This window comes from Hylaeus volcanicus, chromosome 6 (genome assembly GCF_026283585.1).
Source record: "Hylaeus volcanicus isolate JK05 chromosome 6, UHH_iyHylVolc1.0_haploid, whole genome shotgun sequence".
In the NCBI taxonomy this organism is placed as follows: domain Eukaryota; kingdom Metazoa; phylum Arthropoda; class Insecta; order Hymenoptera; family Colletidae; genus Hylaeus; species Hylaeus volcanicus.
In genome coordinates, this window is record NC_071981.1 from 10,608,421 (window position 1) to 10,633,715 (window position 25,295).

Sequence of the window (25,295 nt, forward strand, 5' to 3'; positions counted from 1 at the left end):
TCTCAGTCGGTGAATTATATTCATGCAAACTTATGAACGAGTTAAGAAATTTGAACGGAGTCAAAGATGGAAGGATTTTGGCGTGTGCCACGGTGTGTTGTTGGAGGGTCACGCTTCACGCACCGATGATGCCTGTCCCTTCCTCTTTTCGCCCGTGGAATATCCGTCCCGGAAGACCATGTCTCTTTTTCTGCAGCGATTCAGTTTTGCCGCGACGACAACATCGACGTACCGAATGTTCGATGAGCTACCTGGTCGAAGGTTGTGTCGATCGAGAACTTCGTCGGGACAGCACATTTTGCTCCAGTGATTCTTCACCTGCGACCTAGAAAACCGCTCTGCTGAACAGTGACCTCTATTACCAGAAGCGATAAGACCAAAAATGAGAATCCACGCGAATTGAAAGTGTCTAACGGTAGCAGATTTCTACCACCGAGTAGGAAACTTTTATCGATCGTGTCAAACGGAATTTTCCAAACTTTTAGGCATTTCTGTGTTAACGAATATCGTGTGAGAAAGTCTGTCGAACTAAAAACTCAATTCTCGAAACAAAAAGGCCAGTCGCACTGTTGCAATGGCAAGAGTATGTTCAGTGATGCATAAACAAACGGCTGGCCAACATCCTGACTTTCCATTTTAGGTTGCGCGAACACGCCTGGATTATATTTTCAATGACAAAGAATAACAATTTCGAGAAAGTTCAACGACTTTCTCGATTCATTCCACCGATTTCTTAGTTCAGTTTTGAAAGCGGCAAAGATGACGATCGCGAGGACGTTTGTCCTCGTATTGATAGTCTGTTCATTCGTGCAGCCAAGTTTTAACAAGTATTTGGAGGTAAGACGATAAAGTTTATCAAACGAGGTTCCCTTGTGATCCACTTCAACGGTATTTCGAAGATGATGCGTTTCGATAAAAGCCTATTTGCTCGATACGGTTGAAGAAAGGTTCAGTATTCGCGGGAAGATATTAGCTTGAAGTCGCATTTACAATTCTAATCAAGTCTTGGATAATGTGTTGGTACTAACTAGGCCAGTAGGAGCATACCTTGAAATTGTTTTCACGCTTAAAGAAATACACGCAGTCGTAACCAAAATTCAAGAATTTTTTCATAATTTAATACATAGTGTACATGATAGTTTAAGAACGTCTCATCTGAAACATACCAAACAAATTATTGTTAGAAGATGTCAACATCTACTGACTGGACGAAATATATTTTTTTTCAAAAGGCACTTACTATTTTATTAAGAGAAAACGATAATATTTAAAGTAAAAAAATGAGGAAGGCAGCTGCTATTTTAGTAAAAATCGAAATTTCAAAAAAACCTTCGGCCATTCAGCAGGTTTTCACTCAAGTTATCGTGAACATCGAAAAAAACGTTGGTCATTTTTAAATATATCTTCATAGAAAAGTGTATACAGGGTGTCCCAGCATAAGTGATACAGAGCTCTAACTCCAAAACTATCGGCCGAATGCAAAATTTCAAATATGGAAATTGCATGGTAAAATGGGGCCCATGTTTCAGTGAGAAGGAATTTTTGTTAACTTTGTTATTTAACGTGGTATGATGGTCAAGTTCCATTTTTCAAATGGAACTATATATTTTTTTTTTATACATTAAGCTTTAATGTATTTACTCGATTTTTAGCAGTTTTCGAGCTATAACGCTTCAAAGTTTGGTAATTTTCAAGGAAAAATCTCGACGGTTCCATTGATGCAGTAAGCACCATGCGGTTCTTGAAATCAATACCAATGAGGGTCTCGCTTGGGATTCTAGGCCCAGAATATTGGGATTCTTCCCATTTTCCTTCATTGGGCCGAGAATCCCAAACGAGACCCTCCGTATCAATTTCAAGAACCGCTGGTGCTTACTGCATCAATGGGATCGAGTTTTCTCCTTGAAAATTAGCAAACTTTGAAGCGTTATAGCTCGAAAACTGCTAAAAATCGAGTAAATACACTAAAGCTTAATGAATTCGTCTTGAAAAGTACTATCGCGTGATATAAAAAAGAAATATATAGTTCCATTTGAAGAACGAAACTTGACCATCATATCTCGTTAAATAACAAAATTAACAAAAATTCCTTCTCGCTGAAACATGGGCCCCATTTTACCATGCAATTTCAATATTTGAAATTTTGCATTCGGCCGATAGTTTTGGAGTTAGAGCTCCGTATCACTTAGGCTGGGACACTCTGTATGTCTCTCAGATACCCCGAAAAAATGTCAAGAATATGATGGTAACAGTTTTACAACAAAAAGTGTAATAATAAAGAAAGTTTGATCGTTGCATTAGCATTGTCTCATCGAGATATCCGATCCCGGATCATGTTACTGTCCATTTATCGTAGAGGAACTTGTGCATTTAAGGAGACTGCTGAATTATATACATGTATTAAGTTCAATACTTGCAATGTACAATTACGATTTGTTCTGAATTAAAATATGTATTTAAATTTTTAAAAAAATTCTTGAATTTGTTTATGACAACTGCGTATATCGCCTTAAAGGTGCAATAAGCGATGGATATTTTATTTCTTAATCATCTGGATGTCTGATCGAGAACGTCCTTGGTAAAAACCTATATAATTTATAATTTCTCGAGGGTATGAACGTGAACTTAGGAGACGCTCTACAGTTCCTCAGAGAGTACGACAGCGAAGCTTCCGCGATGTGCACAAGAGTTACGACAGCACAGTGGAACTTTGCTACGAACGTCACCGAAGTCAATCGACGACGAATGGTAAACACATCTAAGATTATTATCTTTTATATATTAAACGAATGGTCTTCGTTGAATGATCGCATCGACGTTGGTTTCGGTAGTTAGACGAACAGTCGTTGAAGCTAAAATTCGATAGAATCTCTTGGCGCAAAGCTGTCAGCTTTGCTTGGAGCCGAATACCAGATCCCCTTGCAAGAAGGGAGCTCAAGATGATTGCTGTTAAAGGCCGAAATTCCCTGACTGACGATAAATTTAACGAGGTAAATATTTCTTTAAAATCTGCTTGCATCGACCAAACAACGGCGGCGCTGAAAACGTAGCTAATTTTTAGCTGCACAGTCTGCTCGTCGAGATGAAAGAAATATACGCGAGAACAAGATTGTGCCCCTACAGGACCATAGGTGCAAATTGTGATTTAAGTTTGGACCACGGTTAGTTTATAGTTACTTGTAATTAATAAGTTACGAGTGGTGTATAACTATTCGCATACTTCGCAGACGCAGGGAAGATAATGGCGCGGTCGAAGGACTACGATGAATTGTTATACTACTGGCACGCTTGGCACGAAGCCACTGGGCCTCAGCTTAAAAACAAATATATGAGATATGTTCAACTCGCGAATCAAGCGGCTAGATTAAATGGTAAATCAAAATGTGTAATTATATACACTATTGGAAATATTTGTTGCGCCATTCGAACATTTAACATGCTGTTATTTATACTTCAGCTACTATTAGGACTGAGGTTATAAATATTGTCCAATCAATGACTATTATTAAGTCACGTAAGGTTATATTGTTTTATTGAATTCGTCAAATGAACTAAGATAAAAGGAAGAGGTCAGATAAATGATCTACTGCAGATTTTCAAAATATTAGATAAACTTAATCTCAACAATTCCCCATATTTTGTTATATTTTTCTATAAAGAAATTTTGATTCTTTATAAATATAATGAAACTATTTATACTAAGAATAGATATACAGCTCGATATCTGGACTAATATAAGTTGGATATCGATTTGTCAGTCATGTATGTATGAGATGCATAAACAGTAAGTGGATTCGAGGATGACGCGATGAATTTTTCCAGTAATGCACACATTTTGAACAATTTGATGAACGATATGACTTCGTCAGGATTCGAAGATGCGGGTGATCAAATGAGGGAACTTTTCGAAGACGAGTTCTTTCAGCAGAATACCGCGGACATAATGTCGTCCGTGATGCATCTTTACAAGAATCTGTTCACCTATGTAAGGACGAAATTGTTCGAAAGGTATGGCGATAAGATAAGAAGGGATGGACCTCTTCCAGCGCACACTTTGGGAAACATGTGGGCTCAGAACTGGGAAAACCTCTTTGACGTGGTGCAACCATTCCCAGCGAGTAGAAAATTTGATGTCACTTTGGACATGATGATCCAAGGCTTCACGCCCTTGAGGTAATCTTTTAGTTGTGAATGACAAGTGCACTCATCGTCGTGTCATTCTAGCGACACAGTATATCTAAACACTCTTAAAAAACGCCACGGCGCTTAAAAGGTTTAGATGTAAAACTGTAACACATAACTTTAACGGTTCTAAAAAAAGAAGTATTTTCAGAAATTCTTTATAAAGATATTATATGATGAATTTTTTTTTGTTTTAACTACTTTCTTTAAGACCACATCAACTACATGGTTATTAGTGACTACGTTAATATCTACAATTCAATTACAATTTATTCATTATTTCATATTTCGTTAATATATCTACTAGTTTGAGAAATTCGTTTCTATTGTTGAGAATCGTCTGTATATTATTTAAAAGTTTGAATTCTACTCGATCGTGCTGCATTCCTTGACATTCTTCAATTAAAAGTTTAACTGTGAGAGGTTTGTTACAAAAGGTGCATGATGGTGGCTATGATTTCGTTATTTTGTAACAATGGGTTAGATTTGTGTGGCCAATTCTCAATCTTGTTATTGCCACTTGTAGTCTTTTATTTGGTAGGGTCGGAGTTGTATCATTGGTTGAATTTAATTAGGAAGATGTAGCCGTTTACCGCAAATCGATTTATCAAATTTGTTGAGTTATGCTTCTCGCGAATTTGAAACAAGTAGTTTTGAGAAAAACACATTAAAAATTTTAGTTGTACTAAGAATTTGAAGCATTTATTTATGAAATTAAAAAAAAATTCGATTTTTTTCATTTTACTTTCATTTTATTCAAAATTTTAAAAATTTATTTCTCAAAATTTGACCATGTGAAAAATGCATCAAAGAACATCGATTTGTAAAAAAAATGTATATACATTGTCGTGTCCACTTAGTGCTCTGATTTCATTACTTCATGTATACACAAACTGTGAAATGTGAAAATGTTTTAGGATGTTCCAAATAGCAGAAGAGTTCTTCACATCACTGGGAATGAAGCCGATGCCGCCTGAATTCTGGAGGTTCTCGATGTTCGAGAAACCTATCGAGAGAGAAGTGAAGTGTACACCCAGCGCGTGGGACTTCTGCAACAGAATCGACTACAGGTAATCACTGTCCGCTGAGAAATTGCTTGGTACACTACACATGGATATTTCATAGGATAAAGCAATGTACGAGGGTCACGATGGACGACTTGTTATCGACTCATCACGAGATTGCGCGTTTGCAATATTACCTGCAGTATAGAGATCAACCGCTATTGTTTCGAAACGAAGCGATTCCAGGTGATAAGAAGAATTATTATTCACGTAAACAAAGAAATGCTGACTTTCTACTCGTGAATTTAGGATTCTTCGAAGCAGTGAGCGATGCCATTGAGCTCTCCGTCTTCACGCCACAACATTTGAGTAAAATCAAATTACACGACAACTCTACGGATGACTACGGGAGCAGCATAAATTTCTTGATGTTGATGGCCCTTCGCAAAGTCGCCTACATACCGTTCGCGTACATAGTTGACGAGGTTTTGCACATTTCATTAGCGATTATAATGATAGACTTTAGTTCTAAATTCTGTATACAGAGTAAGTCTTATAACGCGACGACCTCAAATAAATCGTAAGGTATTTGTTGTACGACAAAATATTTCAAACAAAAGTTGCATGGTATCTAGGGGGGCATACAGTGCTGTAATCTGTTTTTCATTACCTTAATTTTTTATTGAGATATTAGGGTTACCTTCAGTTTTTTCAATGGAATGTCTAATATTTTTTTTCGAATTCGGATAAATCATTAAATTTTGCGTAAAAAAGTATTACATAAAGTGGGACTTTAAATGAAAAATTACTGAGATATTTATAAAAGAAGTTAATGGGCAATGGCTGCTAAGGTTGAAGTACGACATCCTTCATTATTCACAACTTTGTGATACCTTTTTAACTAACTTCGAAAAGGAGGAGGTTACTCAATTCAACATGTATATTTTTTTTTTACGTTTCTGTACATTAAAATTGCCATGTTCTTTGAGTCTTCGACTAAGCCTTAAAAAGGTAGAATGCGATGGCTGATTTCGATCAGGATACTTAGCTTGGTACAAAATCTTAGCTTTTATAGCATTTTCTTCACACGCACCATAAACAATTATCATAACGTTGTTTTACTGTTACTGAACATCGTAATAAAAATGTAGCACTTTTCTCAATACGACTTTAACGCTTACCGAGATACTAAATAGGCATTTCGTGTTGATGATTATTAATATTTAACACGGAACTTATTTACAGACATGACCTACCGACGTGAATAAAATCGTGCTCAGAATCACGTTGACTAAGCGTATTTCCTAATAGAAGATTATTGATTTGAAGATAACTCAGTAATTATTCATTTGAAGTCCTACTTTATGTAATACTTTTTTTACGCATAATTTGATGATTTATCCGAATTCGAAAAAAAATATTAGACATTCCATTGAAAAAACTGAAGGTAACCCTAATATCTCAATAAAAAATTAAGGTAATGAAAAACAGATTACAGCAGTGTATGTCCCCCTAGATACCATGTAACTTTCGTTTGAAACATTTTGTCGTACAACGAATACGTTACGAGTTATTTGAGGTCGTCACGTTATAAGACTCACCCTGTATAATTCATTTGATGTTGAAAGTGGAGGTGGCACGTCTTCAACCATGGTGTTGCGGATATGACAAATAAGTGGTGGGAGCTGAGACTACAGTATCAAGGAATTGTTCCACCGGTGCCAAGGTCGGAAAGGGACTTCGATCCAGCCTCGAAGTATCATATTCCTGCGGACGCTCCTTATGCTAAGTACAATGAAACAGCCACATAAGATTTTCAAAAAATAATGACTGTCACAGTTGTATTTACAAAAACGAAACTATTTTAATAACTCTCAGGTACTTCGTGGGTGTCGTGTTACAGTTCCAGTTATTCGAATCTCTGTGTGAAATAGCAGGTCACACTGGTGATCTATATACTTGCGATTTTTATAGATCACGGGAGGCTGGCAGATTGCTCTCGTATGTAAATATGCTACTATAATTAATTGTTATACAGGCTGTTCCGGTAACGGTAATACAACCGAGCAGTGAGTGAGTCTTTATAAAAAAATAAGTAGAAATTGCAGAATACAATGCAGAATATGATACAGAATTCAATTTAATATGAATACTGAATTGTATTGACTGTAATTGCATAATAAAATGGGCATCACTATTGCCAAATTTAGCCCCCCTTGATTTTTATTTACGTAATTTTATTAAATTAAGGGTATATTCCAAATACAACAAAAGTGTTAAAGAATTAAAATAAACATTATTTGGTCTCTGAGAAATTAAAAAGGACAAATGATATACTACAAGGAGTACATAATAATTTCGTTCGAATAGTGAAATTGTGTATGCAGCATCGTGGTTATACAGAAACAATTTATCCAGCACTTTCGACTTATTTTTTCATGAGGGATCACTGCTCCGTTGTAGTGCCATTGTCGAAATACCTCGTATACTGGTTAAAAAAGTACCATTGTCTATTTGTTTCATTATTTCTGATTTTTAGCGATGTATTATCAATGGGTTCCTCCAGACCATGGAAAGACGTTGTGCGACAAATGACAAGAGGCAGAACAAATAGAATGGACGCTGGTGCTATGTTGAGGTACTTCGAGCCGTTGAATCAATGGTTGAAACGGCAAAACGAAATGGAACCAGTTGTCGGTTGGATCACGAATCGCGAAGACACAGGTGAGTGTAAAAATAATATCGATCGTTTCATTTAGGGCGCGGGTTGTGAAACGCACTAATAATATCTTGCGAGTACAGGTTTTCTTCGACTTGTTTCAGCGTTGTTTTTCCATTGGTATCAAAATGGTGCACAAAAAGTCACCTCGTTCTTGTTTCTACCATTGATTGTAACAGCTACGCAAATTACGATCTAACAAAAATAGATCGTAATGAAAATCGTAAATAAAATGCAGACTAATATATTTTTGTACATAAATTAAAGTATATGTAAATACCTCGTAAGTCCGTGAAATGGACAAGCATCATATTGAAACACAACGGTTTCGCCATCGGTGATGAGAAAAGGAGATATTTAATATTTATGTATTTATTGTACAATTGAAGTAACGTTATATATTAAATTTACTCATGAACCGTACGAAATGTGTTTTATTTATGCTATAATTGATCCAACAGCGATTCGCCATCTTACCATCAAGATTTGTCTTTGATCTTTGCCGCTGCCTACATGTATATCGACCTTTGATAGATGGCGCTACTTTTCCTTCAATAAGTATCCGCACGTACTTTCATAGAGTATGATGTGAGAAATGTGTGAGCTTTGTGAATAATTTACGTAATTTTTGTAATATTGGCTTACACCAACATTGCTAAGACGGAAACGTTATTCTGTGTGATCTGACAAATGTGTATTCATAAACGTAAGCCGTTCAAGGTGTCAAAATTTTAGTACGTCAAAATTCAACATACTAAACGTGATAGTTATTGGTTAGAAATAACAGCGGTCATTTTTGAAAATGGAAGTGATTCTTTGTCGAAGTACGAGATTCGCCACCACTTTAGGGCTTGGCTCAACGTTTGCGACTAAAAATTTGTTGGAATCAGTACGTTTCATTCAGTGCACAGATCCAAAGCGCTGGAAATTCAAAATTACCGGTATGTGAAAGTGGGGTTACGTCACATTGCTTTTAACATTATACTAAGCTTAGGTATTACTGCAATTTGTTAAATTACAGAAAGGTATCCGCGTTACGGGAACTTGTCTTGCAACTATGTTCCAATTTTTAATCACATTGCCTCGCATCAACTACCATTTAGGTATAATAGCTTCAAAAATGGTGTTTCAATGGCACGTTACTGTGACTCGAAACAAACTTCGAAAGAAGGCATACAATCAGAATCACCAAAAAAGTTATCCTTACTTGCAAAGATGAAACAGATGACCAAGGATTATTGGCACATCTTAGTACCAGTGCATGTAGTTACTTCTATAGGTTGGGTTGCTATATTTTATGCAGCAATTAAGAAGTAGGCATAAGCATTAAATTCTATAGAATTATCACCATAATTTGGAGTATCATGCTATTCTGCATATATTTTTTCAGTGGTGTGGATGTTGTACACTTGATGGAACTTATGAAATTTAGTCAGAAATATTTAGACATTATACAAAACTCTGGTGCAGGAATTTGGGCTTTAACGTATGCCCTATACAAAATATTTACACCTCTCAGATATACTGTTACACTAGGTAATTAAATAGAAGTGATCATCTAGCTATGGTCTTATAAAAATTTGGCAGTTATTATTTTAATAATAACCTGAATATGTAATATATAGGACTTACAACAATGGCTATCAAACGGCTCATCAAATTAGGAATCGTTAAACCTTTACCATTTGGTAAACATCAATCGATATCCAAGGTATTACTCTACAAAGTACTCTTAATTGAGATTAAACGAATAAAGTATTGACATTGTTATTTATCCGAAATATTTGTGTTGTCCTTCTTACATGCATACATGATATAGCCTGCGTACGAAGCTCTGTGTAGGTTTTATTATATTGTCAAAAATTAGAATTCTTTCAACGTTTCTATCATTTTATATGTTTTCCTTAGATCTTTAATCTACTATATTAATATTCATAAAATATGTTGTTTTAACATGTTATAGACAGCAGAATCAAATAAATCTACGCATACAGACAAGACGGCATTTAAAGCGGAACCTCCGAAAACGTAGCGGGTATGGAACAGAATTGACTAATTTTTAACTGAATTTGATGTTTCGATTTTCATAAAACTCGAAACGGAAATGTACGAATGGATGTGCAATGCCTCTTGTAAATGTATAATATTATTGTATTATGATAAAAATTACTTGTAAAATATTATACCAATGAAGTTCCCTTTGTGTCTCCTTTTTACCTTACGAATGAATTAATACAAATTAACGTTGGTCAGGTATATTCTTCTTTATTGAACGGCCGTTTTCTTTTACATACCGTGCATACATTTAAATAAAATTGTACTTTTTATCTACAATACTCGCAGCTTAAACCTAACCTAGTCACATAGATATTGATTAACCTTGACATGTAGCAAATTTGTTGGCAGCACAAATTGTGCGTTGTAACGCCGTAAAATTATTCACGATAATGCACCAAATTTTATTTGATATCTCTATTTGTTCAAGCACGCGATTCTCATCATTTTGAGCTTCAGCGATAACATTCGTATAATTGTGAATCATTTCGTTAATTCCTGAGCAATATCGATAAATCTCAAGAGTGTTTCGAATGTTTTCGTACTAATGACCGATACCCAGTATATTGTCATAATAAATACTGTTAGCAAATATGATACATCGCGTATGTTACGATGTACTATCATCATAAAATTTCGGTATCGAACGTATCCAGAAATCTTAGGTCTCGATTATTGAGATCCATATACTACTGTCGACCTTTGTCGCAGTGGACACGTCACAGCATTATGATTATGTATACATATATATTTTATGTACATAAATTAAAGTAAAGGAATTATTTCTTAATGACATTATTATGCTAATATATCACAGTTGCCTACGCAACTCGCTCATCCTAACGAGGCCACCGCGTTCGCGTGCAGTACCTTGGACAAATAAATAAGACCACATATATTAAATATACCACTTACCTATATTAGTAGCTGTCAATGGAAACTTGTCACAAATAACGACAATATATTGCTAAAAATATCAAATAGATCATCGATCGATCATGATATTAATTAGACCTGAATAATCTAGAGATGATCCCGATGGGCAGTGTAAGTATTTCGGTTCTGTAAATATCCAGTCTTGGTATATTATCCTAACCTCTTATTTAGAGGAACAATAAAGCTATAACTTTCGCAGACGCTGATTGATTAGAATGTAAATCGGTACCTGTCTTTTCTATTAATTTATACCGTATAAACCAATGGACAAGTTAGTTTCACCGCGGTAATCAAAGCTTCGTTCGGTCAATTAACGGATGACCGATACGTGCACAGTTCAGTTCTAAATATTCGGCGAAATGCTTAGATAATGGAACTCGCCTAACTTATCCCATAAATTGATAGCTAGCTGATACTGGCTGCGGTGCCCTAGGTTGCATGTGGGATATGCGTTGGATGTGGCACGCACGACACATAAGCCTACCATCGAGTGGGTAGCATCGTTTGTCCGGTTCGTCGGTTAATTGCATACCACAATCCTCGCAAACGTAACAATCCACGTGAAAATCTTTATCCATGGAAACAACCCTCACAGTCTCCTCGGTACCCTGGAAATTGAATAGCGTCAAGAAAAGTTACAATTCGCTCTATGATATCATATCATAATATTTGACATACTGAAGGCAACTTACCTCAACTGGAGTGATTCCCTTTCCGCAAGAAGCACATTTAGGGGCGAACATTCTATGGTAATCATTAACGCAATAAATTTTATTATCAACATCGACCGTGAAAGGAACACCATCAAGACATTCGTTACAGACGCAACATCGAAAGCATCCTGGATGATAAGATTTGCCCATCGCTTGTAATATCTGCATGAAAAAGAATCTTATTATTAATAGCGTTCGAACACTAGTCATCCGCGTTAACGTTCTCCATTTAATTACCATTTCCATGATCAGGTGACCGCAGATCGCGCATTTCTCGGCTGTCTGTTGGAAGCCAGAGTACTGCAAATAAAACATTTGCGTGAGCTGCATCATCATCTCGTTGATGTACTCACCTCAATTACTGTTATACGTACCAAGTAATCTTCCTCGCAGTAAACCCTTCCATGAACATTATAAAACGCTTTACCGCGCAATGCCCTTCCACAGGAACAGCATATAAAGCAATTCGTGTGGTAAAGGTTACCCATGGCTTGGCAAGCCTGACCTGCGCCAGTAACTTTTTCACCGCATGTGTGACAAATACCTGCGGTGAAACGTTAAAAAACATCTCTTATAATTACAAATTGCGATATATATTATAGTTTTTGTAATTACTGTCTAAGCTCTCGCAATCGCTATTCGAGCATCAAGAGAATGCTTTGTCAACGACGGTTGCAAATGTACACGGCTACGATAGCAGAGATCCATTGGGAAGGTTTAAAAATACCCTCATCGACATCCGACAATACTATCCGCTCTTCAGGGTCAATAACTGTCAGAACGCGAACGAATAACACGATACAAGGGAACCAGCCGGTTGAAACGAACTCACAACTCTCTATAGGTAAGACAGACCCTGCCATCCCTTCCGTAGGAATCCTTTATCCTTCATTCGCCGATCGTGACACTTGTAGTTTCGATTTAACGACTTGGTTTCGCTAAGACTGTCCTGTTCGAACTAGAAGCCGCCAACGAGTCGGACTGGTCTATCTATAACGAGATTAGTTACCGCAGCGAGCGCGACCTGGCCACGGCAGTTCGCCGTGTACAGGACGTTACACGAAGAATAGAACTCATGTAGAAAAACGAAGAGGAACACTAGGCGAGCCTAAACGCCAACCACTTCTCGGCTGGCGTTGGCTCGCTTGGCTTGATGTTCCTCTCTGCTCGTGCGGTCTCTCAGTACCTTATTACCAGTGTTACGTTCAAGTAACATCCGATTGGTGCGGGTGCAAGCGAATTATTTTACAAATATACGCTCCTAAAAGGGCAACGTCGGTTATGGAATCAAAGAAAGTAATTTGGATCGAATTCGTTCACCTGAACCGATATGATAAGTGCTTTGCGATTGTGTAATCTTAGAGTTCGGTTGTTTACGAAATCATAACAATGACTGGTATGTCATCGCAAGTCTGACACAGTCAAACCTCTTTGAAAGTTTCGGTATCGACGTAAAATGTCGTTGTGAACAGTTTTCCTCCGACTATCATCGATATTGGGTGCTGCTGTCAACTCGATGGTCCCATACGCGCCTCGACAGAGTACCCTTGCTCGATAAGGTGCAAGCCAGAGATAATTGATGACAGAATAAAATCGATATCGTGGCTCTCCAATGTGAATACTACCTTACAATTCGCAGGCAAACACACTCTCTCGAAGGGAAAGACATCGCAGGGTATGCGTGCACACACACATTCGGACTTAACGCACACACTTGTGACGCTTCAAGTAGGTGCGAAGACACGTAGGTGGAAACGAATGGCCGAGAGTGAATGTCAACGAAACGTCGTATTAAAAAGTTTCGCGACACACTGAAACTCGACTCCATTTTCCAAAACCGGTCTACCGGGAACTCGTGCCGTGGGAATTGGCACGGTACCCAGCTGGTTTTTTTATTTCCTACCAGAAGTATTTCAAATTACTGTCCGAAATGTGTCAGAAATTAAATAACGACGGATTACGCGACAATCTGTTTAAAACAAATTATCAGGAACTCCTGGAAACAGGCATTTGTCGTTGCCGTGTAATCGATGAATCAGCGACGAACGTTATAACCGGTAATCAATGCGTATCAAACGTTAACACTGAAACTATCGAGCAAGTCGATTTGATTCATGTTTTCGAGCTCCTTTTAAATGTTGCTCAAGTATCGACAATGTTTTTGCTATAATTTTTGGTGATCACTGAAATAAGGCTTATTCGAATTGCTTGTTCCTCTACTGATTTCAAAGGCAATATATTTAAAACGTATGTCATGTACTCGATAGTTTTAGTGTTACCAAAGCAAATCTTCATAAATATTCGATGACTGTTCACGAGTTGTTCGATAGATGACCGTTCCTTACCGAAGTATTCACCTTCCTCTTCTTGCTTCTCCATTTCTTCTTCCAGTTGTCTCGTTAACTCTTCTATTTTTCTCTCCGCTTCGGTGGGTCCCTGCAAGAAATAAATCACATCCTGCGTTGCGATCAATATTAACAGATGTTGCCATGGATCGGGATGCGATTTCGTCACGGGAACGCATGAAAAAAAATGCAGGATAGGTATGCGGTTAAAACAACATAAAAATAGAATGAACGAATATACGCAAAAGAAATATTATATGGTTTTTGCAAAAATACATACAGCGTATGAATAAAATATCGTGTGGTAACTATACAGCGCCTGTCAGGAGCGAACAATTTACAGCCTATGATTCAGCGCGAGTTCGGAGAAAGAACTCGTCACGAATTGTAAGATATTCTGAAATGTTCAAGTCTCTCTCGCTGTGCCAATACTTTCCGAAATTCCACGTAGATTAAGAAGCAGAACATGTATGGAGTTGTTTTAAATATTTTCGTTCGAATATCCACTAATCTTATCGTTACATGGGTCAGTTGTTATGTAAAATATTAGCGATAGTGGTTGACATCCGTGAGATCATCGTATAAGTATGGAAAGCGACGCAAGCTTTTTCGTAAGTTCGCATTAAATTCCAACATGTGTATTATTTCAAAAGTAGAGAAGTTACGATTTCTCTTCCCAATTTTAACTATTTATTCGAGCTTTGTAGATTTCCAATTTTAACGATAATTCGTCCCAATGAAATTTGGAAACTGTTACATGAAAAACCAGTTACCATTCTTTCGATATGATATCGGCATGCAAAATAGATCAACGCTTGGCACTCGGCCAAAACAAAACAAATCGAAAGCAGCGATGCGTTCCCTTAACCCAATTAACGCGAGCACCGCGTTACATTATGGCTGGCTTTTACGGACACGAAAGCATGGACACATAGATTAGGGTTATGGAAATGTTAGTGATTGTCTTTTAACGTGTAAAGGAATTCCTTACCGAAGACCTGGGTGGTATAACATTGAAGGGAAGCAGTCCCTTCCCAGCTGTAGGTTTCATTGGTGGACTAACCGACTTTCTTTCTTCTGGTTCTGGTTCTGATGGCCTTTGTAATACAGGTACCCCAGCACTCAAAAAAACTGGACCAGCAACACCGCTAGTCACCCCCGGAGGAAGGCTAGTAATTCTGGGACCATGGATATTTGAATCAGAGTCAGTGGCAGTAGTTATAGCACTAGTTACCGGTGCTTGTACTTGACCACGAAGAGGACTTCCAATAGTATTGTTCGAGGAAGATAACACATGTCTTGGCGAATTAATGACATTCTGTGCAATAGTATCGGATGGTATTTGATTGTGAGTCGGACTTGTCTTTGGGGAGCCTCTTGCACCATTATTGTTAGCTATTATTCTGGAAGAATCACTGCGATTGGGTGAATACATGGGTGGTGATTTTGCTTCAAAAGGATCAGGTGCATCCTGAATGAAGTTTCTATCATTCTGCAGATTACTTAGTCTTAAGTGTTCTGTCGATCGGTTAGAGGAATAAATTGGGGAATTTCTAGCAGGAAAGTCCGACCTAGATTCTTGATGATGGTAGTTCCTTTCGTTTGGTGGTAATATCCTACTTGGAGAGTAACAGGGAGGATTACGGCAAGCAGATTGCTCACCTTGTCGTACACCATAGACAGGTGAGTTTCTGGCTTGGGTCTCTCCGCCAATATTTGCACCCGTAGTTCGTGTTGTCGACTCCATGTATGGCTTATAACTTTGAGGACTATCCTGACGATATTGTAATTGCTGTGCACCTTCTACATGGTTTGTTGCTCTAAATCCGTGTTGTCCACTTATCGAATTATCCAATGAACCACGATAATGATGCGGCTCTGGAGGTAAACGTATTGGTGGGGATTCGCTATGGTAAGGAAGTCCAGACCTAGAAGAATGTTGTTGTTGTTGTTGCTCGGAATTATAACTAAAATTTCTGGTTGGCGTTTGTAATTCTGATGGTGGAACGTAAGCACTTCTGCCAGCTTGGTGATCCAATGACGAAGAAGATCCTTGTAAGTACCTTGAGCCAGAGGAATCGACAGAACGTTGTAAATTGGAACTGTCATAACTTTGGCCACGAATATTGTTTCCTCTCTGTTGCGTATATGATAAATTTTGTGTCATACCACGTTGATTTTGGGCTTGACCTACTTTTCCAGTCATAACAACATAGTCACCTCCATTGATGGTGGCTGGGTGGTAATAATTAGGTGGAACCTGAGGACCAGGTTTATTTTGCGTATTCTCTGTGAAGTGTACCTCCTGAATATTCTCATAAACAGGAGGTGCTTCGTATGGAGGCAATTCTTTAGCTGGCGATATCGATTGATATCGATTTCCAGTAGGTACTTGTGGTTGTGCTTTTCTAAAAGTAGGTTCATAGGATTCACTTGCCACGGAACCCCTAGGACTACTCTTAGGGCTTTTTCTTGACTCCACTGGATGATAGTAAGGAGGATGAGGTTGGCTTTGCTGCGGATAATAATCAATGTTTTCGTAAACTGGTGCTTGTTGATGACTCATACGACTTTGATTCTGTTGTTGGTGTTGTTGAGCGCTTATCTGCTCCACAGGTTTAGGCGTAGCAAACCTTGATGCAGCTATTATATTTTCACGCTCATACAACTTATAGTCGGTCATTGATGCTTGTCTACAGCTCTCAGAGTTGCCTTCGATGAAACTTTCAATAGCACCAACTGGTCTACCAGGTCCTCTGGCATCATTCCTGTTGGCGATACTTCTCGATACGGGTACCTGGGCCTCAGGTCGTGATCCCGTGAGCCTACCGGTACCCGATGCACCGCCGGCGTCACTAGGTTCATCCCCGAGATGCAGATAACCTAACTTTTGTACGTAAGAAGCGTCGGCCGAGTTGCACATTGGCAGTGATTCACGTCAAGGCGATCAACGATAATAAAAAAAGATTTTGTGCTCGTTACGTAGAGACTATTCGCGTGTACCGTTTAAATCGACGTTTTCGCGATTCCTTGGTAAATCGTTGCCAAACGATCCGACATCGTTCACAAAGCTGAATCAGCTCGGTGGTCGTCGTGTCAAATCGATCTCCCTCAGCTTGATGCACCCTTCCCTACCAACTTTGTTTTCACTCGACTGCGTGTCGTACACACGCACGATTCTCTCACGGAATACGACAAAACGCGACGCACAGTATCGCGAAGAATACTCGAGCAAACCAAGGGCCGTTTCTCCCCCACGATTTTGGGATACGCCCCGCGATCACGGCGCCTCGAGTTCGCCTCTCTTCTTTTCGACTACCGTCTGTCGACCGGCGTATCTTGGAGTCCTGTCCAGCACCAAAAATCACCACCTGCGAAAATTCACACGATACGCACACACATGCACCCCGCACGCATCGTGGTTCGTCAAACCATATACCTGCGAGACATTTTCCCCTCTGCTACGAGTCATCCAAACGAAACCTGCGTTGCTGCGCTCCGTCACGGTGTGGCGCCACGTTTACCGCTTCGTATCCATCGATTTAAGTTAGGGAAAGTAAGATTTCTACTTTCAAACATCGTACTGTGAATTGGCGCCTCTGTCGGCGTAACATAAAACTAATTGTTATTCCCTGCAATTTCTTTTTTAGAAACAATCAAATATTTACAGAATATCGCGCACGATTACCGAGGATGGACATATTTGTAGTAAATTTTAAAATCTATGGTTGTTATTGATGCGTAAATAGAGTATAATATTTTTCCTGAATTGGGAATCTACATATTTCAGGTGCGTTATAGATCATACGATTCGAACGTTTTGCGCATGTAAATTATGTCTTCGTTAAAAACAGGTAGATACTTCGCACGAAATGTTCTCTACCCACACCGATCTTTGACAAAGAAAGCGAAAATGCATTCATCTGTGCTGGAAACAGGTTTTTTTTTAGGACCTGCCTAGGAAGAGAATGAACGGGTCCGACAGGTAAAGGTGCAAGACTTTGTCTCGCGCGCCATCATGCGTTCAAAACCACCGCGTTCGGCATAGTAATGCAATGCCATTCCAATACGTTCCCTGTGTTTTACACCTACTACAGTTAACAGAGATAATTATCTAGCGAACCATCTCGTGCAGAGAAGTGTTGCCTTCCATAGTAGAGAAGATGATACAATTATTTGCAGGTATTTATTGGCACTTTTGAATTAGGTAGCGTATAACAGAAGAACCGCAAGTATGTGACTTTAACTGTAAGATGGGAAAGGAAAGAAATACATTTTACGTTATTTTAGTTGTTCGATAAAAATCGCTTATTCAGTCAATAACGTATTGTTACTTTTTGCATTATGATTTTGTGAGACTATATTATCTGTAATCAAATCAGTAGTTTTTTTTTTCAATTTAGCGTCTTGTTTCCGATAGAGAAAGAGGCTGCTAATTAATGGTTCTAGAATCTGATGATATTTATTGTAGTTATTGGCCTGTCATTTAGTTTTTGTAATTTAATTTCCGATAAAATTAATAAAAGAATTGTCTGTGCATACTTTTCTTTCTGTTTGCGTCAAGGGGAAACAAAAGAGTGGACAACAGTTTTCGTATCGCAATTAACATATTTTTTTTACTTTGATAGGTAATTAAAGGATAATGGGTATCGTACGCTCACAAGAGAAAAAGATTTATTTTTTATTTTTATGTCACATGAAAACAATTTTTTTAATGAACAAAAAAAATGTTATTTATTAGTTTAGCATGCGTATTATTACGTATACAAGCATTGACAATTCACAATTTGTTACGTAAAATAGAAATTCTTTAAGAAACTCTTTTTTTTTGGAAGCTTACGATAATAACCCTTTAAATAGAGGAAACAAAAAAAAAATTCTTGTGTTAGACAGATAAGAAAGAAGAAAAGAGAGAGGAAAGAAAAGTACAAAAAAAGAGAGCATAAAAATCCTTTTAAAAAAAGAAGAATGAATAAGAAAATATAGTTTTAGTCCACGATTCATTATATGAATGATTTAATTATTAATATTGTTACGCCGGGGGGTTGAAACACGAGAATCCATGTTAAACTATATATAACGTTTATTAACAGACTTTAACTTTTAACGATTTAACAATAATTCACAACGATAAACTTAGAGACTTGTAGCGATACGTCTTCTCTCTTTAAGATCTCGAATCGCTCTCTTCTATTTTAAAAGTTTGCCGCTTCCTGGCAACCGGAAGCGCGGGAACTCGTTTCCGCAACTTCACATCGTCGCAACATTTTCACACCGTCGCGACGATGTAACTCGGAACTGTAGTGCGGCATCTTCATACTGTCGCAACAATATTATCACTTACTATTGTTATTATTTACCTGTTTCACCGTATTTACATCATTTTCTTAAAATATGTATTTTTATTTTGCTTTATTACGCTTTTATTCGTATGTGCTAATTACTGTGGTCAAGGTACATACTAATTATTGTAGCAAAGGTGTCACTAACTTTAGTTTTTAAATAAAATAGAATTTTATAGTTTATTGTTGACAGAAGAAATTTATTTTCATTTCACAGTGAAGATTTCTTAGGAGCACAAATCTCGTAACAATTTCATTAAGAAAGAAGATGTTAAAATAACATTACTGAATACGTTAGGAGACAAAAATTCGAAGAGCGTCCTAAAAATCCCAATAACTGTATCATCTGCCCTACGTGTCGTGCAACTCAGAAATCGTTAAACCCCGTTTCCCGTTTCTTATCTCAACCGTAACTTAGCGATTCCTGTTACGTTTATCTGAAACGACTTTCCGTGCTTCCCTCGAAAAGTAAAACGATGACACTGATTCTCGCTAGAGCTCAACATTTAGGATACTCGACGTTTTGTTCGCAATGATATTACCGGCATTGCAATAGATGGATTCTTAGGACGGCATAAGCATTGAAATTTATTATATGTGTACTCATACTCCACCATTCTTCTCTTCAATTAATTCGAGAACAGAGAGGGTGATAATATGGTTCTTATTTTTCTGGTAAGTGCTACGATATGTCGGGAACTGAAATGAATATAACAATTAGTATCTTCTAATGGCTATCGGATAAAACTAATATAATTCACATATTTAAAGGATCAAGGAGGCACTGTAATATTTTTTACAAATTGTTTCTTTTTATTATTCATCATTACTAGTCATTACTAATCATTACTTTTAACAATTACTGTCCATGTAACTGCAACTACTTGAAAGTAATTAAAACAGTAGTTCTAATTATTTGTTAACTACCTTAGATTTGGAATACCCTTTAATTACTTTCTGGGTAGTTATAAGTAATTATTAAAAAGTAATTGAATTACTCAGCAATTAAAAATAAAGTATTGCATAATTACTAAAAACAAAGTAATCAAGAATTACTTAAATAACTACTTTCTAATTCAAAAGTAATTATTCCAAATTGTAATGAATATTAAAGTAATCACTACTTTAGAGCCCTGGCGAGGCTATATCTAATTTAAGAAAATGTTTTTTTTTTTTTTATTTCTGATATACCCAGTGGTTACAAAGCTGTCAAACAGTTACCAATGTTTTTTATTTTACAATGCTCACTTGCGCTGTAGGATCAGACGCCATGTTAATGACATTATGAGACCGGTTTATTTATTTATTGTTTATTTATTTACTCAATGTTCTGAAAGTTTAAAAACAATTTATCGTATTGTATAAAGTTTCTTTATAGAAATTTTTTAAATATACCTCTCTTAAAAGTGCTTTTACAGTGACCTGCTCCCGTAATGTTAAAATACAGAATCTGTAAAAGAAGATCAACTAGTTCCTACGCGTGTTTTATATTCTCAACTTAAACTTCTAAAATCATATCTTTTATAAAATTTTGTGAAGAAGGGATAGTTTCAATATAGTTGAATCTCCACGATAGGAAACAACGAGGATACATTATCTCAAATCTACGAGCTACAATTTTTGTCGGTCGTTCATACATTGTCCAAATTTGAACATATTTTCCTCAAACTACAAGAAGTGATTCATGTTACCATCTTTTCCCCCAACAATTCAACATAGCTGCTGTTCTTATCCGATAAGGGAATTAGAAACAAAGAATTACGCGATCGCCATAGTTCTCTCTGAAATTGTCAATTGTTTCACTATATTCTTTATAAGGGAGAGAAATTTTTGTGCATGTGTTTCAATACCAGACTCGATCATGCACGTGTTGCCGTAACCAAGACTGTCGTCCTACGCGGGAAAGGAACCAACTTTTCATTGGCCGTGTCTCGCAGCTGTTCACCGCTTGCGATAACGTGGGCGACGCGGTCTCACTCAACGAAAACTTTATATTTTCGAAAGGTGAATAAAAATCCGGGCCTTCGAGCCACCCACGAGATGGTGGCACCCACGTTTTTCAGGCACCTGCGCGGCACGTCGATACGTTGTTGGTCAATACCGGTTGATCGATCGACCGATACTGCCCGGTGACATAACGCTACACGCAGTGACGGTTTTAGCAATATTGGCTCCCTGGCCAATGTTATCGTGGCGCCCATTCGGGGGTTAAAATTAAAAAAAGAAAGACAAGATAATCATATGAAACGATGACTCTGTAGTTAGATTGTAAAAATGGTTAAATTACATAGCATGGAAGAGACAATGAGAAAATATCGGTATATTTGCGTACTAGAGACACTGGGTTGCGGCAACCCCTACAAATCTAGCGCGCTGGACAATTGCCCGATCGCGACCCCTCCCCACACCTAACACCGACCCTGGCTACACGTTCACAGTTCGGCTTTTCATTAGAGTATCGGGTATATCACATCGTCCGTTACTTGCACGTTTTTGATTATGTGAATCTTATAAGGAGAGACAGTTTATATCGAAAAATATAAACCACGTAAGTTTTTTATAGCTGTCCGTATTTACGCTGAAGGATCGAAACCACCCATGAAGTCGTTAAAATAGACTAACAAAGCAGGCTGCGAGATGTAACTTTCTGATTGAATTCGAACTTCACAGACAGATAGAGGATAAAAGAATAGAAGACTGTTTTTTATCTTTTTGGCGGATATTTATATTGGAGGCTGAAAACCGCTTTTAAAAGTGTACTTCATCTCTATACCATACTATCAGTGTTTAGGAATATGTAGAGAGTAAATTTTGGAATGATTTTACTTATTAAGATTTTTTAGGGCGCTGGTTTCAGATCTGGAATTATACTTGAAAAATGAATTTGTTTAAACAATTTTGTTAAACAAAATATTGCAAAATTCCAGATTTTGAATGTAATACTTATCATAACTTTAAAGGTATCTGAATTCAAGAAGAATAACATAATCGAAAGCAGTATTAATCAATAAAGTATGTAATAAACGTACTAATTAATTAATGCATCTGGTATAAAACTATTGCAGGAAAAGGGAAAGATTTAACGGTAATAGAAAGGTACACTTCTTCTTCCTTCTATATATTTTATCCTATATATTTCAATCTAAGTGTTTAGAAACCCACCAGCAAAGTTTAAAATAAACTGGAAAATTGCATCACGCAGCCTCCCTTGTTTATCCCTTACGTTAAATGCGTATTTTAACAACTTCAAAGGTTGGTTTCCATCTTTTAAAGTGAATAGGGGCAGCTATAAAAAAATACATGTTTAATATTTTTCAATACTCTACAAACCTGTGAATTTCAAAAGAATCGGAGGCGGTCACTAACCTGGCTCTCCTTGTTAGTCTGAAGAATTGGTGCATTAAAGTGTTAAAATAGTTAAGTATTTGCACACGTAATTTTTTGCAAGAAAATGCAAAAATGCTTGGAAGGAAAAGTAATATATTATACGTTACTATTTAGTTGGTGCATATGAAATATCGTTTTTCCATGTTTTAATTGACCAGGCGGGGAACATTCATTTTACTCAATTCTGTCGATAATAATTTGTAATTAAAGAGGGAAAAATATACTGTAAGGCACATACATTAAATACTAAAAATGTTTAGAATAGAAATATTAAAACCTCATTATCAACAATCATAAATACTAAGAATATTTACGTTACTTTTTCATACGAGTGTAAATTTTGGAAAACGATTTTGGAGACGATTATGTGAATGTTAGAATAATTCAAAGTTACTTTGCAAAATTCAAGAAAGGGGATTTTGCATTAGTAAATTAACTATCTTATCATCATTTTCTACCCTTTGAGTGTACAACTAATGCGGAATATTATTGCATCGAAATAAAAGTATCCATTGAAAATTAATAAAAAAGAAAAAAATCTATTTTGAATTAATATACAATGTTTTAAAAATATTTAGTATGAATTAAGTTTCATTTGCAAATACGACATTTCATATGCATCAACATAATAGTATATTGTATATTGTATAATTCATTAATATATTACTAACTAAGTTAATATGAACAAAAACCGGCACGCACAACATTACCAAAATAGTAAATTGCATTACCGGAGGACTATACCACATTACCAACAAAGTAAACTACATATATTACGGACCGAATTAGCACGGGCACAAATTAAATTAAACCAAATTGCTGATCACATAAACTAATAGTGTACCACACACGTGCGTCGTTATATACAGAAAGAATATGTTGACTTAAAAATGTTAATAATATACCATTTGAAAATAATCCTGTAGTCAAGAGAGTATTTGTATTATCTTAACGGAAGGATTAACTAAGCACGTCAAATTGGCCTTACATTATCAGCGAAGTCAAGAGAACGTCATTCGCCATAATTTGTGCATGATAATACCGCATCGAGTAACGAGAAATAATTCAACCACGTTTCGAATTAGACATCGTGGAACGAATGTCCAGCATGCTGGTCACAATGGATGTGTGTTGCGAACGGAAGTGCAGCGACCAAGGCGTGCACGGTGGCATAGTTCATTTCTATCGAAGTCGCAGTGCAATATGACGTTGGGTTCTCTTGTGGTCGTCACGTGAGTCCCACAATCAACGCGAGGTTTACGACGACAGGATCATGCGTGTGTTTCACGCGTACACGCGCTTATGCGTTACGTGCGCGTAAAGAGATGGCTAGAGCGAGTAACACAGGAAACGCAGCCCTGTGGTGCCCGCATGGCTCGGAATGCACGAGAATAGAATAGCGTTCGACTGTGTATGGGGTTTCATGTACAATGAAATGACGTCTACGTGCACAGTTCTGGACACGTACATAGTATGCGTGTACACAGCATGGACGCTGGAGTTCATCGTTGTGTGCGCATAGATTACCGTTTCCCAAAATTTATTCATAGTCACTTCAGATTTGACCATGTAAGTATTTTTATCGAGCTGAATTTTTGCATATCTTAAGTGCATAAATTAATTCTACGCCGTTCCATTTAATTATTTATAATTCTAGTTTTAGATAGAAATAATGAAACACGCAACTCCATTAAAATGAAAGACGTAACAGTGGTAAACACGATGGCGTCCGATAAAGAAAATTCTTCTGTTTCTCATTTATCGACTTCATATTCTCGCTTAAAATACAACTTTAAATTGCTTTAAAGTATTTAATGTTAAATATTTATTATTATATATTATATTAATACATATGTGTGATTTTTCTGGAGGAACATCACGAACAAGAATAAAATGTAATAATGCGTGAACAATATGCGAAAAGCTTAAATCATTTAAAACAATTTCATCTTACAGATATCTTATATATATAATATATGCAATTTTCAACTTAGAACACAAGCTTCTAACTCGTGACAGAAATTACAAATAAATCAAATTTGAAATCTTAAGTTTCGTTTATTTCTAATTTGTGTCCTGAATTAGAAGTTAGTGTCCTAATTTGAAAGGTGTATCGGGGCTCTGGTAACTCTAGCGCCAACGTTGCACACGCGTGTACGATTGGACGCACGTTTAACAACATCCTCCGGTAAGTATGATTGAATCGTATAAGCTTCCACGTGTGTAAATTGTAATAACGCACCTGTGTGTACACGTAGGTGGCCGACGTGAACGCACAATGGTCGTGCATACGATACACCCAACGACTAGGTTGTTCCTCGACCCCGGCGCTGACTGAAGCCGGAAAGACGATTTCTACGCGGAAAAGATGCGAGACTGATATCCTGGCGCATCGAGATCATCTAATTAGCCGGCCACGTAATTAGATGCTTTCTGTTTGCCGATTTATATTGCTTAAGATCGTATTGTTAATTCACCTTCTCAGCGACGGGGTCTCCCAGCTTTCTAAAGGGAAATTTAGGAATAATCGTGTGATACTCTAGAAAAATCGCAATGTCGTGCAATTAACTCTTTCTTTTCACAAATCTTTCGCGCACAGGACGGGAAAAAAG

General features: G+C 37.2%; 4 protein-coding genes and 1 long non-coding RNA gene across 6 annotated transcripts; 4 read left to right on the top strand and 1 right to left on the bottom strand.

Annotated features, from left to right (window-relative positions):
- The first annotated feature begins 568 nt into the window (after window positions 1-568).
- LOC128878212 (angiotensin-converting enzyme-like) lies at window positions 569-8,317 on the top strand. The gene is made up of 13 exons (XM_054126233.1): window positions 569-837; window positions 2,611-2,748; window positions 2,832-2,990; window positions 3,062-3,161; window positions 3,228-3,371; window positions 3,870-4,173; window positions 5,100-5,252; window positions 5,308-5,432; window positions 5,496-5,671; window positions 6,815-6,975; window positions 7,065-7,187; window positions 7,726-7,910; window positions 8,010-8,317. The coding sequence occupies exons 1-13, from the start codon at window positions 760-762 to the stop codon at window positions 8,102-8,104; spliced, it is 1,941 nt and encodes a 646-aa protein (XP_053982208.1). The 5' UTR covers window positions 569-759; the 3' UTR covers window positions 8,105-8,317.
- Window positions 8,318-8,453: 136 nt separating this feature from the next.
- On the top strand, window positions 8,454-10,102 carry LOC128878287 (uncharacterized protein C18orf19 homolog A). 2 transcript variants are annotated; one of them, XM_054126373.1, is made up of 6 exons: window positions 8,454-8,846; window positions 8,927-9,218; window positions 9,296-9,441; window positions 9,531-9,616; window positions 9,725-9,743; window positions 9,869-10,102. In XM_054126373.1, exons 1-6 carry the CDS (start codon window positions 8,708-8,710, stop codon window positions 9,883-9,885), a joined length of 699 nt encoding a protein of 232 aa, XP_053982348.1. In that variant the 5' UTR covers window positions 8,454-8,707; the 3' UTR covers window positions 9,886-10,102. The 2 variants fall into 2 exon arrangements, with proteins under 2 accessions (XP_053982348.1, XP_053982347.1); XM_054126372.1 differs by lacking the exon at window positions 9,725-9,743.
- Window positions 10,103-10,239: 137 nt separating this feature from the next.
- Window positions 10,240-17,439, bottom strand: LOC128878286 (LIM domain-containing protein jub). Its single transcript, XM_054126371.1, has 6 exons — window positions 14,946-17,439; window positions 13,955-14,045; window positions 11,984-12,153; window positions 11,847-11,909; window positions 11,589-11,771; window positions 10,240-11,504 (listed from the first exon to the last, which is right to left on the bottom strand). Exons 1-6 carry the CDS (start codon window positions 16,875-16,877, stop codon window positions 11,283-11,285), a joined length of 2,661 nt encoding a protein of 886 aa, XP_053982346.1. The 5' UTR covers window positions 16,878-17,439; the 3' UTR covers window positions 10,240-11,282.
- Window positions 17,440-17,647: 208 nt separating this feature from the next.
- LOC128878536 (uncharacterized) lies at window positions 17,648-21,304 on the top strand. The gene is given in 6 exon segments (XM_054126822.1): window positions 17,648-17,662; window positions 17,756-17,808; window positions 17,905-17,932; window positions 17,934-17,991; window positions 18,052-18,136; window positions 21,181-21,304. Coding segments are annotated over 6 exon segments (363 nt in total).
- A 443-nt stretch (window positions 21,305-21,747) lies between these two features.
- Window positions 21,748-24,579, top strand: LOC128878326 (uncharacterized). Its single transcript, XR_008457390.1, has 4 exons — window positions 21,748-21,844; window positions 22,643-22,712; window positions 23,769-24,252; window positions 24,341-24,579. It is a non-coding gene; the product is annotated as an uncharacterized LOC128878326 (long non-coding RNA).
- Window positions 24,580-25,295: the final 716 nt, after the last annotated feature.